Below are 14,584 nucleotides of genomic sequence, written 5' to 3' on the forward strand. Positions count from 1 at the left end.
AGTAAGGAAAACAGCTGCTGAATACACAGGATTGCTGGTACTGGGTAGGACGGTGCCTTATTCATACAGCCTCCTTGCAGAGTAGAACAGCCTTGTAATATATATGCTAATAAGCTCCTCAGTTTCTGCTCCTAATACAATGAATTTGCACTGGGGCACAGGTCCATTAGAGCCCTCCCCATGTCACAGAGCTAAGCATTTTAAATGGAATCTGTTGTTTGGAAGAAACACCGTTTAACTCCTAAAACATCCAGCACTGATCTCTCTTATGTTGGTGGTGGCGTTTTCCAGGAGTGGCTCCAGGAAGTGGGCACCTCATCCTGTGGAGGTTGAGGCCATCTTACAGAACAACACCAAGATCTCACACAAGATTTGCTTCCCCAATGAAACAGAAGAGGTGAGAACTTACTTGTTTTCCCGGCCTTGACCATTTTCCCAGCCATGATGTATTTATGCAGGAACACGTTTCAAGATGTTCAGTGTTCTTACTTGTTCCTCTCCTCATTGTGACTAAAGTCTTGTTATCTCACAGACATTTGATGTGGGAACAAATACCAAAATCCGGACTCTGTGTCAGAACATCGCTTCCAAATTACAGCTGAGCTCCTGGGAAGGCTTCAGCCTCTTTGTCAAGATTGCAGACAAGGTAACTTTTCTCAGCTATGGCAGGGTAGCCAGACCCCCTCTTCCTCTCTTACTTCTCCTCCAGGCTACCTAAGTAACCATATATGAAGTGAAGCAACAGAGCCAGTCATTACTGCTTCTGTCATGCTGAAGGGATACAACCTAGTCTAGAAATTCTAGCACTTGACACTTGAGTCTCCTGAAGAAGCTGGATGGAGAGGCAGAGTTTCTATCAGTCTACCGGTACACACGTGGTACTAAAAGCAGAGGACATAGCTTTTCTTGCAGCTGCTAGGATGGTAGCAAACTGCATGTTGCATACTGCTGGATTCAGCCTTTCTGAACTCAGGCTTTCCCAAGAGATACGCTGTACACCTGCAGTACTCACTAGTCTTAGGGAAAGCAGTGGCTGACCAGCACCAGTCATTGCTCTCTAGTTTCTCAAATCTTGCCTTCCCTGAAGTCTGGGTAGGCTGCTTTGCTGAGAGGTCTCTTCTCTCTGGAACTGCTTGAGGATTGTGATCGTGGCAAAAGCAATACTGAGTCCAAGCACAGGGAGTTTCTGATGTGCTGTGTTCCTGAGAAGAGGAACCCAGTATCTGTCAATATTTTATTATGAGATAGCTAGGATAAGGTAGGCATCTTCAGCTTGACTTCAGTAAGGAGGTTGGAAGGAAAAAAGCAACAGAAGATGGAATAAACCTTCCCATATGAAACGGAAATCATGTAAGCCCTCTTCCTTCTCCTGTTTCTCCACTTGTTTCCCCTTGCCTCCGTCTTTCCTGCTGTAATCGTGCTGTCTTGCTGTAGAAAGGGAAAGAAAATATTTGCGTATGTGGGCACAGGTAGTATTTTATACAATCTACTAATCCTTCTTTTCTCCCCTTCATTGCTTGGTGTCTTCCAGGTGATCAGTCAGAATGAAGCAGACTATTTCTTTGACTCGCTAAGGCAGGTGACAGATTGGAACAGGAGGAATAAACCAGTGAAAGATGGTAAGGGGAGTACCAGCATGACAAGAACCTGTGTGAAATGATGTGTTGAACTGGAAAAGCAGCAAATTTACCCAGTAGGGGTTATTCCATCTTGCCAAATGTGTGACAAGGTTGTCTTAGTACCATTTTTGTTTGTACATACACAGTTCCTGCCTGCACAAGCATTAAGATCCAGTGACCTCATGCAGCCAGCCACTGGCTGTCAGAAACACCAGAATATCTTGTCTGAGGATCTCTGCATAGATTTTAAATTGGTACAAATTATTCTTTGACTTGTTGCATCCAAAACACACATCTGGATGTATGCAAGTTAGATAGATTGATCCTGCTTATGATTCAAGGCTCATACATTGCCAGATCAGGTATCAGCCAATACATGTAAATAGGTTCTTTACAAAGTGTCATTCCCATTCCTTCGGTCATTAGAAAATTGCTGTCTGCATTACTACCTGGTGATAACCAGACCACAAGTTGTATTGCTAGAGGAATGTGTTTTTAGCATAAAAAAATATAACAGTAATGACAGCAATTCTTTCCACTTCACCCCCATGTATAACTTACATTTTGAAATCTACAGCAAACTCAAACTCCCTTCAAATTTCATATTCATTGACCCTGACCTTTGCTTATTTCAGGACAGTGACGTTCAACTTCCAGAAGCACTAGGTATCTAAGAGACTTTCTAGCTTCCCTCTTCTCCCCACACCTGATGCAGCTGTTAGGATCTCTGAAAAACACAGCATAAAGATGTCAGTGCACTAAATCACAGTTCATTTCTGTAAACACATCCACTGGGGAATGTACCAGCATCACTGTAACAGAATTCAAGTGTGCTGAAGATCAGCAAATAGCTGTCACGAGCAGCAAGAAATAACAAACACTCATATTGTTGGGACCCTCAATTATTCATCCACCTCTGAAGAGTCTAATGCTGCACCTCAGATCACTGCATGATGGGTGTCCAGGAACTGACAATTAGCCACAATTCCTTGGCCATCTAAAATGTCCTTTTCTGTGCTGTTTTTGCTGTTGTTGTTTGTAATTTTGTTGTTATTAAATGCAGAACTGTATTTCTGAAGAAACTCACAACTGGAGTTCCACTCACTGTGGAACTCTACAGTGATACAGAGGACAATGACAAGATGTTGTTTCCTTAGGGGCTGCTATGTCTGTGGCTTATGAAGTGTACTTCATGAGAAAGCTGTGGTTGAACGTAACTCCTGGGAAGGACCTGAAAGCTGATTCAATTTTTCATTACCACCAGGTAACCAGCTCCCTAAAGCGTAAATGTATCAGCAATAAGCCAAGAAATACTCCTGAAAAAGTAAGCCTGCCGGAGTATTACCCTCTCACTCACCAAGGCCTACATTATAAAGCCTCAGGAGGAACACCTCTGGGAAGCACAGTTCAGACTCCGAAGCAGATTTACGTTTTATTGTTCATGCCTTAGCTATACAGTTATGTCAAGAGCACAGCTCCTTAACCTAATTGTTCCTTGGACATGCTCATTTTCCTCCATGACTGTATGGAGAAACTCCAGAAGGAGCCAAAAGTTCTTGGAATGCCCTTGGAATGTGCTTGGTGAGACCCACACCCTGACCTCACAGTTTTAGTATGCATAAGTCAGTGTTTGCTTCAGCCCTTTCTGTCTGGATTCAGAGCGTGTCTTTTCCAGGAGTTGCCAAAGTACCTCAGAGGCTACCACAAATGTTCCAAGGACGAAGCTGTCCAGCTGGCAGGGTTGATTTATAAAGTGCGCTTTAACAATGACCGCACACAGTTGGCAATCATCCCCAAAATCCTGAAGGAGCTGGTGCCAGACAATCTGCTCCGAGCAATCTCAGCAGATGAGTGGAAGAAGGTAAGAAAAAGCACTTCTTAAGGCTTTTATTATTCTTACTACTTTGATAGAGCTTTATGAGAGAAGAAATACATCAATCCACACTACTTTTTTGATTTGAATCTTTGAAAGCACTGTAGAGTGATGCTGTTTTGCCACTTATGATCTAGATGCAGTCATCATCTCTACCAAACCTTTGAAAGATATCTGCATGCCTGGGACTGCTTTGCGATGTGCATTTTTCCTGGAGATATTAATCTCTTGTCTATGTCCAGAAGAAGAGTTAGATATTGAAAGTCAGTGATGGGCGTGGTGATTTGAGGACCTTGTACAGAAACCGAAAATTAAGACATGCTAAATATTTAAAAGGTTGGCCAGCAAATCAGTGACCTTGCACTGTGTACATGCTACTCACAGCAAAAGGCTCTTTTCTTCACCAAAAGGCAAGAAAGCTTCAGCACATACTTCAAAAACAGAGGGAGGGTCCCCCCTAAGTGTTTCAGTAGAAAATGAGATCTATGTCTGCCAGGAACACTAGTACCACCTCTCTGCCCTGGAATCTGTTCCCTTGAGCTCTTGGACTTCCTTCACACAACTCATTAGTAAGAAACGCTGGGGAGGTTCTGGCCCCACTTTGCCCCATGGCATGGTAGGCAACTGATTTTCATGGTCTTCTGTTGCTGTGGGCACAAGACTGACCTTGCTGATGGTCTGATGCCTTCTCTAGTGCTAATGCTAGACAGTGGAAACGTGCCTGTCTCCAGCTGACTCGGCTGTGTATCCTTTCTTCTAAACAGAGCATTATTGCAGCATATAGCAAACATGAAGAAAAAACTGTGGACGAGGCCAAGATTGCCTTCTTGAAAATAATATACCGGTGGCCAACGTTTGGATCAGCCTTCTTTGAGGTGAAGGTAGGTTTAAAGGCCTGTATGAACAGCTTTGGTAGTAGACCAGCACTAGGAGATATGGATGGACCATAATAAAGAATCTGTGTGAGAATTCATTATAAAACTGGGTTCCCATCATACCCTGAGGAAAATGCGGTTCCTTGAAAGTGGGGAGATAACTACTTTATCCCTTCGGAACAATGCTTGTTACTTACTGGCTGTATTGTTCTGGTTCTGGAAGGGGCAGAAGTGCCAAACGTAGGAGTACACTGCAAAGAAATCATGCTGCTACATGCACTGTTGAGGAATGACCAGTTGTAAAACACAGTGGTAGTACAAATACCATTATATCCAGTTGTAATACCCAATATTATGACTACATAGCAAATGGGGGCGGGGGGAGAGTTATGTAGATACTGTCTTGTCATTGTTCTCCACAACAAAATGCTGCCCAATCTCCTGTTTCTGGGGTCTGACTCTGTATACCTTCAGGGATCATTCCCCCTTTTTTACCTTTAATTTCTCCTCATTATGCTCCTACCAGACTAATCTGCAACCAACCATTAAGCCTACTATCAGCCTAGGAAATAATGGACCTGATTCTGCTTTTATAGCAGTGAGTTACGTATCTCAAGTCATAATTATACACCAAGAAAATTCATCCTTAGCAATAGTTACATAATACTGAAGAGCTTCAAGTTCCAGTGTTTATTTGGCAAAGAGAACAAGCAGTGCTGGGCGCCGTTAGGTGTGTCACCACACCTAATACAGATAATTTTTTCACATTTTGTGTTTATTTTCTGCTCTGTTGCTCATTTATAGCAAACCTCCGAGCCAAATTTCCCAGATATTGTGCTGATTGCAATCAACAAGCAAGGAGTCTCATTGATGCATCAGAAGACAAAGGTAACAGTTGCTTCTCAAGAATCTAAACAAGGGTTTCACTGACACTCCTAATTTAGAGACAGCAACAGGACCTCAGTGTTAGAAGAGGATAGAGTCCAGTCCCTCTACTCATTTTTTGTGACAAACTGAAGAAAATGTTATAGCCTCAGATCACTTCTTTGCAGTTTCTGCACTGAAAAGGGAACAGTGTAGAGTGTCTCTGAAAAAAGAGATGGTTATAATGATGGACCTACACAAAATGGTAGCATCAGGTTGATGGATGATATACTAGGGAGCCTGCTTCAGAAAAATGCTCTGCAGGAAACACAAGCTATCTAAAAGATCATGTCAGATGATGGTGTTTACCAGCCCTCTAACCTAGCCAAACTGTCTGGTCTTACCAAGCTCCCAGGCAAAAACATTTATAAGTATCACTATTTGCTTTTCATAAGAGAATAAATATCCAGTGAGTTTTAGATTATTGTAAATACGATGGCAGTAGGCTAAGGAAGGAAAAAAAAAACGCATAATAAGAGGAAGTCCCTTAGAGTGATTAAGACACACCTGCGTGGTGAGAATACCATATACCACTAGTGTGGATGCGAGACCTACCTTGATCCACTGCATAGAATGCTTTTGCTCTACAGGTTTTTGTATATAACAGCCTATATTCATTTGAGAAACATTGCACAATTCAGTTAAATCGGTTTGTTTCTCCTTACAGGAAATTTTAACAGTTTATCCCTTTAACAAAATCTCCAATTGGAGCAGTGGGAGCACGTACTTTCACATGACAATAGGGAACCTGGTACGAGGAAACCGGATCTTATGTGAGACATCTCTGGTAAGGATTTTGTTAAATTACAGACAAGAGCCTCCTATTTTTTTCTTTTAAATCCAGACCTGTTACAGAACAGTAATGCCAAAACAGACCATTAAAACCAGTGCAGATACAAAAACATTTACTGTTAATGTCAGTATAACTGCAGTTTAGAACCAGTTCGGTGCTATGCAATGCTATCTGATGCAAAAAGCAAGCCACAGAAATGAAGAAAAATAGTAAATTCCCAAGTTTTTCCCATACATCAAAATTCTCTCTGTTTGGGAAAAACAAACGACTGCACTTATCCACAAAACTACCTAAGAGGATTTTCATCTTCTGTGGTTTAATCTGCTATACAACAATGACATCTTGTAAGGTTTTCCTCTTTTAAATGAATGTTACCAACTCTTTAAGAACTGTTTTCAGACTGTTCAGACTCAGACAAGCATCATTGTATTGATATTTAAAGATAAAAGGTAAAATTGTGAAGAAAACTTTAAAACACTTAAGGTCTAACTTCTCTCACAGAAACCCTTGGATTCCTAAGTACAATGTCAAGCTATAGTGTCAAATTTCGGTTTGAATGACAAGGATATAACAATGACAGTAGAGCTGTGCTCTGTAAACTTTTCTGTATCTATGAAAGGAAGACTGGAGGGAGGAATAGATAAATAATTATAAAACCAGTAATAGCTGTTGGAATAGACATCATCCATGCAGTAAAGTATCTAAGAAGGTCAAACAGAGAGGAAATGACAGTTATTTTTGCTTATGGGGCTATTTGAGAGACTTAAGACTTCTTTCTTTTCTGACAGGGTTACAAAATGGATGACCTATTAACATCCTATGTACGTGTGCTAATGAATGCTGTAAACAAGCAAAAGAGCCTCCCAGCCTGAAAGCAAAAACAGAATCCATGACCTACATCAGTGCCAAACTACCTGTAATTTCATCTCCCAGAAGAAAAGCTATTTAAAAAATATTAATCTTGCTGATCAGTTTTCTGATCACACACTGAATTTGAACTGTGCTGCTGAAATATTACCACAAGAGAAGCTCCACAGAGCACGTGCTTTCAAATATCTTCAGCACTTCTCTTTCTTAGGTGTAGTATTAGAATTCCATTCAGTCTTTGGATTCAGAGAACATTTAGCTCTATTTTAATCTAATACTCCAGATCTCCTCCATTTTCAAAGAGAGAGACACATTAACAGATTTTTTTTCCTTTTGGACAGAAAAGCCCCCTTAGTTTCCTACACTCTCACCAAATGCATAATTTGCAAATAAAGGTAACGTCTTTTCCTTCGTACTGGAAATTCTAAAAGTGGATAAATGCCCTTTAGTAGAAGGATAATTGGACAGCCTGAAAGGCAAGATAACGTTTTTCATCCTTTTACCACTAGATTATGTACTGAAGTTACAGTAGACTATGACAACCATTTACTGTCACAATATAAATGTCACTCCTGTGTGATGCAAAATTAGTGGGCTGTCCACTAGTTTATCACTGCCTTGGTTAAATTGCTTTCTTTCTCCAACAATTCATAAAACACTCAGAAACTAATAATTGCTTTCTACTCCGCAATTTCTATTAAGCATAAACAAACTCTGAAATGGATCTGAATTTTGGGCCCATTACTTCTACTCAGTTGCTCCTATTTCAAGTTATAGATATGCTTATTAGAACTGAAGAACGCAGTCTAACAGACATCTGTTGAAAAGAGACATATTTCTGCTATATAGAAATGTTCTCAGCTTGGAGTTATGCAGACACTCATTCACAAGACAAGAATGGTAGAAAAGATCAAGCAAAATTAAAGCTGTTTCCTGCTTCAGGCACTGAGTGGTAATTTGATTCAGCGCTTGTTCACAGACCTTAGTAAAAACACAGCGTTGAACCGTCAGGAACCAGAGCACGTAAAGCATCTGTACCGCAGTGACAGTAAGCCTAGATGCTTACCCCACCAGAGAACAAGCAGCCATTCCTCAGTGACAAGCCCTCCTTTGCATGTGGTGAAACATGGACATGTCTTAAAGCATTTACACCAAGTTCCTTGAGACACAATCTGGCAGCGCTGGAAAAGCAGCTCCGCTAGATCTCTCACTAATTTGCCAATGTATGCACAATGGTTCCCTTGTTTTGGAGTTCTGTACATGCATGGCAGGGAAGAGCCCCATCCTCTTTGTGCATATAAATGAGTGCCACACTTGTCAGAATAGTTGATCATTTTGCAAGCAATTAGATATTCCTGCTGTAATGTCCATTGCTGGCAATGGAAACTTTTTAAGACTAATGACTTTTGAGTTGTTTTGTCATCTTATGTCTGATCTAACTGACTGTAAGTGAGAAGCATTCAATACTTCACCTGTGCAAAAAGAAATTTTGCATCCAAAATGTACTGTTTCTGGTTTTTAAATAAACTCTGCAGAAAATCAACCACGATGTCTTTTTCAACATGAAAAGTGAGTATTCACTCCAGATCGATGCAACTTAAACTGTCCACTACAGTCTGTAAATGATCATAGCATCTCATCTCCTTTTTGTATATGCAATACAATTTGTACGGCATAACCTCTAAGAGAATGATATCCCTTTTCTGCACAACTTCATCAATTAACACATCACCATTGAAGCAACACATCCAAAAAATTCAACACAACACAACATTGAATCAGATCTGGGCAATCCTCAGAGCTCCTCATGATGTGTAATGCTCCACTGGTCAGCACTGCAATTGTAAATGTACTATATACAACTTGGTTTTCTTTTTTTTTTTTTGTGCAAAGATTTAAAATGTATTACAATTAACTTTATTACAGGAACACAAACAGGTATAGTATTACAGTATTTCAATCCACAGTCACGTTAGGTTAGACAGCATAAGCAATGTGTGATAAAACGAGAGCTCCACACTGTGCAGAATCTACACTTATCATCAAGGCCTGAACCATGACTAATAGCTGCTAGTTCTTTTACTCAGTCTGTGCCATCCTTAGCACTTAATGGTGCTTTACAGACTAGTGCAACTGCATTTATTACATTCGTCTGCAACCTATTCCTTCACCATCTAACCACTGATTTAAAAGCGTCAGTCACATCATCTAATACAAAACACACAACATCTAGAAGCTCTCTGTACAGAAGGCTGGACATTTGCATACATTGCACAGACTGTTGTGAAAATAAAGGCTGGGATGCAAACCCTAGATAGCAGATTAGTTTGCCATGAAGAAAGATAGCAAGTGATTAACATACCCTTTTAATACAAATAAGCTTCACATGCTGTGATTTTTAAAAGCATAACCATTTTCAAGTGTAGTCAGTGAATATTAGTCATTGTAATTCAGTATAAATATGAATGTAAACTATAAATGTATGTAATGAGACAACAGCTTTTAGTCAGTATAGACTTCTGAGCCAAATTCAGCCTTGATATAAATCTATGCTCTCCAGTGGTATGACACGTAGGATGAATTTGGTCAGAATGTCTATTTACAGCAATGAAAAAAGCATGCAGCTTATTTCTGACCAAGACCTTGACTTTATTTAAAAAAAAAAAAAAACAATGTCAGCCTGTCAACACACTAAGCAGAATTTTTAAGTCTGCATTATGTTCTACTTATTTTCTAAAAAAGTAGACTCAAAAAGGTAAAGGGAAGATGCACTTCTTCAAAGTATTTATAATTATTTCTCTTACTCCCTCAATTCCACTGTCTCACAAAAGGTACAGGAGTAACATTAATTATTCTATCTCTGCACATGGCAGGATAAGAAAGGTAATTGTGAAAAAATAATAATTCAAGAGATGCTAACATATCGTCACAATATGCTACTTATAGAGATCAATGACTATGATGATTTTTTCCCTCCACTAATTTTGAGAAATGCTCTGAAGAGAAGGGCAAAATCCAGATTGTAAAGAACTGAACAGCTTATGAAAGAAAATGATATCGACTATCCTTTGAATGCTGAAGCTTATTTGGCCTACTGAATTTCTAACATGAGACAAAGTGAGAGGACACACTAAATCTCTACTTGCAGTAGTAATTCCATTTGCCTCTACATGCATGCATTTTCCATTGCTGAACTTGAGTGGCCACTAAAAGAGTATTTCCTACTGCCAGCTAGTTAACCAGCCATTCTGCATTTACCAGTAAGCATACAGCTTTGTGTTCCTCCACCATTTTCCCAGGAAGCTGAAGACACACAGCTGCTCAGATTTGGCATTAGGTGTGGCCTGTGACTAAGATTATAGGAACAGACCTCCATGCTTTGTGCTGAGAAGAATCTGCGTAACATAGTGAATTGCACCTAGATCTGAAGTTTTGTGCTTTACTGTGTCAACCAAATGCCAAAGAATAGGCTTACAAGACCAGTCTTTTCAGTGGCCACATACTACTGCACTAAAAGACATGCTGCTCTTTGTGCCCTTAACTAAAAGACCATTTAAAGGCTAGTGAGAGAACAGGCACAAGTCACATGTTCTCCTAAAGCAGTGACAAAAGCAGCTACTATTAGTGTAATCTGCAGTGCACATTGGTCAGAAGACGATGCAAGAGTTCTACCATCAGATTAAAGCCTATCCCCTCATAGTGTTACAGTGGATGCAGTATACCCCAGTTAAGAGCTTATGGTAAATTAAGACAACAAAAAAGCAAAGCAGCTGAAGGAAATTGAATTAGGAAAGCCAGTATCTAAGAGATGGTGGGATTCTTACCTGCACACAGTTAACCAGAATTTCTCACCACTGCTACGATATATCGCTGCTGCAGTTTCATGGGTAGTGGCTACAGCACGCATGTTAACAGCTATCAGTGCTTTAGCTATCATCTCGTGTAGATCCATTCTGAGCAGAGTATGATGGCAGTGAGGGCAATTTTAAGGCAGCTTATTGCCCCAACCCAGTTGCTGCTCATACACGCCAAAAGTGAGGAAGCTTTAATTTCTTGCTAACTAATTCACCTGGGGCTGCAGGGTGCTGCCAAGACCCAACTGCTTTCTTCGTTTGACCTACTAAACAATACGCTTTTTGGCAGATTTAAGTCACACATGGGACAGCAGTCCTCCAGTGCCTTCCATCCTTTCACCTTGCAAAAAGGGCAGATAGTCTCCAAATATTCATGGAAAGGGATTCTCAGGCTGCTCGGCTAAGTTCAGCACAGGAAACCACAGGACACACCTCCAAAGGTCTCAGTAGCTCACAGGTGGACTCAGAACAGCTCTGCTGATGGCTCACCCTTAAAGAAGTACTGAGAATGTTCAAAACCAATACACTTCTCAGCACCTTGGGTTGTACTAGCAGAGGCAGTAGGACCCGTGAAACTGCACTAGTGACAGGGAAAACTATGGAGCAGAAAGAAACCTGGAAGCAAAACTGTACTCTTAAGAGGTACAGATTGAAGTCTGAGGTCCTCTCTTTAAGTACACTCAGGTCTTAAGAAGAAAGTTGATGGGTAACTCTTACTTGGTTGAAAAATTTAAGAAAAATATTTACTATTTTTTCTCCACAAAATTGCATCTGCTATCAACTCTAAATATTAGAAATTCCTTCATGTAACTACGCTTTCTGGATAGTGACCTAAGAGTATATTCTCACCTTTCAAATAAAGTGAGAAGGACTGGATTTGAAACTGAAGCACTTAAATTAATACCATATTATAAACTGGATTTCATCATGCAAAAGAATGACTACAGCTTTAGCCACACTGCCTCAAGAAACATCAGCTGTGTCAGCGGACAGGACATGCTTTGTGTTGACCACTGGAAGCTCTAGTACCCATGATGTAGTAGAGAACAGACTGAGAAAATTATAGTGTCAGTTTCTAAAAAAAAATAATTGTCCTTTTCCATAGCCACCTCCTCCTTATGGAGAGCCCAACTATTTTGAAGAAGCTGACTTGGCCTTGGTAACTGCAATCTTCTTACTGTTGAATAGGGAAGCAGCAAAGAAAACTTCTTCAGCTGCCTTATCATTGGTCCTGACTCAGACAAGTAGGCAATGTAGATGCCATCAAGTACAATAACTATTGGCTTCTGGGCTTACTCAGTAAACCTGCAAACCAGGAGGACTGTACAGCATCCATATATTCTCAGGAGGAATCTGGACAATGACTACTGCATCTTGCATGTAGCAAGGAGTGACAGCTTTCAGAGTATTTGCCTGGATATTTAAAAAAAAAAAAAAAAAAGTCTTCGCCCAGGGTAAGAAGAGAAATATTTATATTTTAACCAAAAAAAAGAGCAAACCACACATTTCTTCCACCCCTACACTCAACCAGTATTTCCAAATTCTTTAGACTATAGAGGACTGGAAAGAGAAGTACAGTTCAGCTGAAGAAGGAAAGATTGTGTACAGCTCAACAAAGGCAAAAAAAGTTATTAGCAAATTAATAACCAGCCTGTAAACTGCTCTTTGTGCCAGTGTTAATAGAAAATTGCTTGAGAAAAGGGATAGTAAAGATGCAAGCCACATTACCAGAAGCAGGGGAAGGTACTACTTATCTTTGGTTTCACTTGTTCTTAGTTCTTTCACTTGTTCTTAGTTCACTTGTTCTCTCTGACGTCAATAGCTGCTGTGAGCAGCATCTTATGACTGTAAGAGTACAGTCAGTAGACTGACAGACCTGTTTAAGCTGAGTTTAAATCCAGAGCTTTGGGGTGTGCCTTCTTGGATGCCAGCTCCGACAACTTCTTCAGGCGTTTCTTCAGCTCCAGTGGGAATTTCTCATAGCATTTCTTGCATACAGGCTTCATGTCAAACTCCACGAACTTATTCCTTTAACACAAAGAACAGAGAGCTATTAAAGCACTATTTTCAAATTATATCCCTGACTAAATCAAGTCTGTGTGCATCTACATAAATGCAGCTGCTTGCTTTCTACTGCATTTGTAAAACACCTCACCTCCTTGTCTGCTCATGCAAGTATAAAGATGAGATTTTAATCAGGGAATGAGGATCTTCAGTATTGCTAGCTTAGTAAGGAGCAAGATTTTGCTATGCATTTGTACTTAACAGCCTAGAATAACAATGCTATCTTGGAATGGAAATATAATTTCAAAGGTCCCCTTTGTGATGAATTAGAGCTCCTTCATATGCAAGACCGGTAGGGCCAATCCAGCATAGCAGGTTAAGGGGTTTGAACCTGAGAAAAGAAAATGTAGGATCACTTTGTTTTCTATTCCTCTTCTACATATTTGGGGTAACTAATCTGAAAGAAAATATTATGCTAATCTAAGCAATTGCAAGTACTGTCAGTGAGGGGAGCATACAGACTAAGGAGCCATGGAAGCTACAGGTATTTCAGGACAGGCAGTTACTTAAAGTTTAAAGCCTTCCTTCTGTAGAGCTGTCCTCTTACTCAATCTTCTCACAGAACAGATTCTTCCTTCATGAACAGAAGGAAAATAAAGTAGAGAATACGTTGAGTCCCAGTTCTCTTGCAGTTCTGAAATCCAAGGGATTGAAAATACCCACTCCCACAGAGAAAAAGCATTACTGCTCAGTGGGTCAGTAGTACATCGCCCTTCAGAGGGGCACTGGCTCATGGCACCCCCAAGCTGATACCCTGCCTCAGGGGCAAACTATAAACACTGACTTACTTCAGTGTAAGCTTGATGTTGCAGGTGGAGCAGGAGAAGCAATTCACACACCAGGCCTTGTTAAGAGCTGATACCACTGCAAAAGCAAAAGCACAAAATAAAAGGAAACTGCCAGATTATTTGAATTTGGATTTGTATCCAAATTCAAATGAGGCCAGATGTGTAAAGAAACACTGGTGCCTTGCAACTGTGGGATTGCAACAGCTGCACTAACAAATGGAAAAGGGACAGCGACCCAAAACAAGTAGGGAACAAATCTTACCATCTCCTTCTATCACGTGGCTGCAGTTGTAGCAGACGTCGCCAAAGAGCTGCACAGCAAAAGAAATAAGAACAGGAACTCATGTTACTGACTGCTCATGCTCCCCAAATCACACAGCTGGTGGGAACATTAAATTCTACTTAGTGAATTACCAGACATTGCAGTAGCCCCCAGATATACCAATTTAAGTCTTCTGAATAACTTCTCATACACTTGCCAAATTTTCTATGTTCATTTGGATCTCATACTACTAAATACTACAAGACCTTTTTTGTTGATGCTTCACACTCTACCACTGTTATGTGATCTTAAAGTCCTGTACATGGGACAATTTGAGTATTACAGGATCTGTAAAGTATGACACTCATTGAAGACAAACATCTCCTGATGCTAAACTATAAACACCAAAACAAAACCTACAGCTACTTTCAAAACAGTAACACTTATCTCTTACAAAAGAAAGAGACTAACTTATCTGAGAGAAGAAAATACCAAATTCATAGCTGCCCACTGTACAGTAAAAATACATTTGTGTTGACTTGTGAAACATACTTTTCTTACGCGTTAGACAGCACAACAAAAATTTCAGGCCCACAGAAGTCAGTAATTAACAAAGAAGTCCATACAAATAGTTTTGGAGTAGAATTAAAGGGATTTTAATTGCT

General features: G+C 40.2%; 2 protein-coding genes across 5 annotated transcripts in view; one reads left to right on the forward strand and one right to left on the reverse strand.

The window, feature by feature from the left end:
• MYO7B (myosin VIIB) overlaps window positions 1-9,660 on the forward strand; it is a 55,618-nt gene extending 45,958 nt beyond the window's left edge. Inside the window, exons 41-49 of the mRNA XM_080605045.1 lie at window positions 292-397; window positions 533-646; window positions 1,532-1,619; window positions 2,777-2,883; window positions 3,295-3,480; window positions 4,257-4,373; window positions 5,172-5,255; window positions 5,959-6,078; window positions 6,873-9,660. Of these exons, the coding sequence (XP_080461171.1) occupies window positions 292-397; window positions 533-646; window positions 1,532-1,619; window positions 2,777-2,883; window positions 3,295-3,480; window positions 4,257-4,373; window positions 5,172-5,255; window positions 5,959-6,078; window positions 6,873-6,956 (1,006 nt within the window). The 3' untranslated portion in view covers window positions 6,957-9,660. The remainder of the gene's footprint in view (window positions 1-291; window positions 398-532; window positions 647-1,531; window positions 1,620-2,776; window positions 2,884-3,294; window positions 3,481-4,256; window positions 4,374-5,171; window positions 5,256-5,958; window positions 6,079-6,872) is intronic.
• The window catches only part of LIMS2 (LIM zinc finger domain containing 2), a 33,404-nt gene continuing 27,638 nt past the window's right edge, over window positions 8,819-14,584 (reverse strand). For all 4 annotated transcript variants that reach the window (XM_080605117.1, XM_080605116.1, XM_080605118.1 and 1 more), the window contains 3 exons: window positions 13,920-13,968; window positions 13,658-13,733; window positions 8,819-12,833 (listed from right to left, as the gene is read on the reverse strand). In XM_080605117.1, coding sequence (XP_080461243.1) covers window positions 12,686-12,833; window positions 13,658-13,733; window positions 13,920-13,968 — 273 coding nt within the window. In that variant the 3' untranslated portion in view covers window positions 8,819-12,685. The remainder of the gene's footprint in view (window positions 12,834-13,657; window positions 13,734-13,919; window positions 13,969-14,584) is intronic.

Source organism: Anser brachyrhynchus (genome assembly GCF_964034855.1).
Source record: "Anser brachyrhynchus genome assembly, chromosome: 9".
NCBI classification, from domain to species: domain Eukaryota; kingdom Metazoa; phylum Chordata; class Aves; order Anseriformes; family Anatidae; genus Anser; species Anser brachyrhynchus.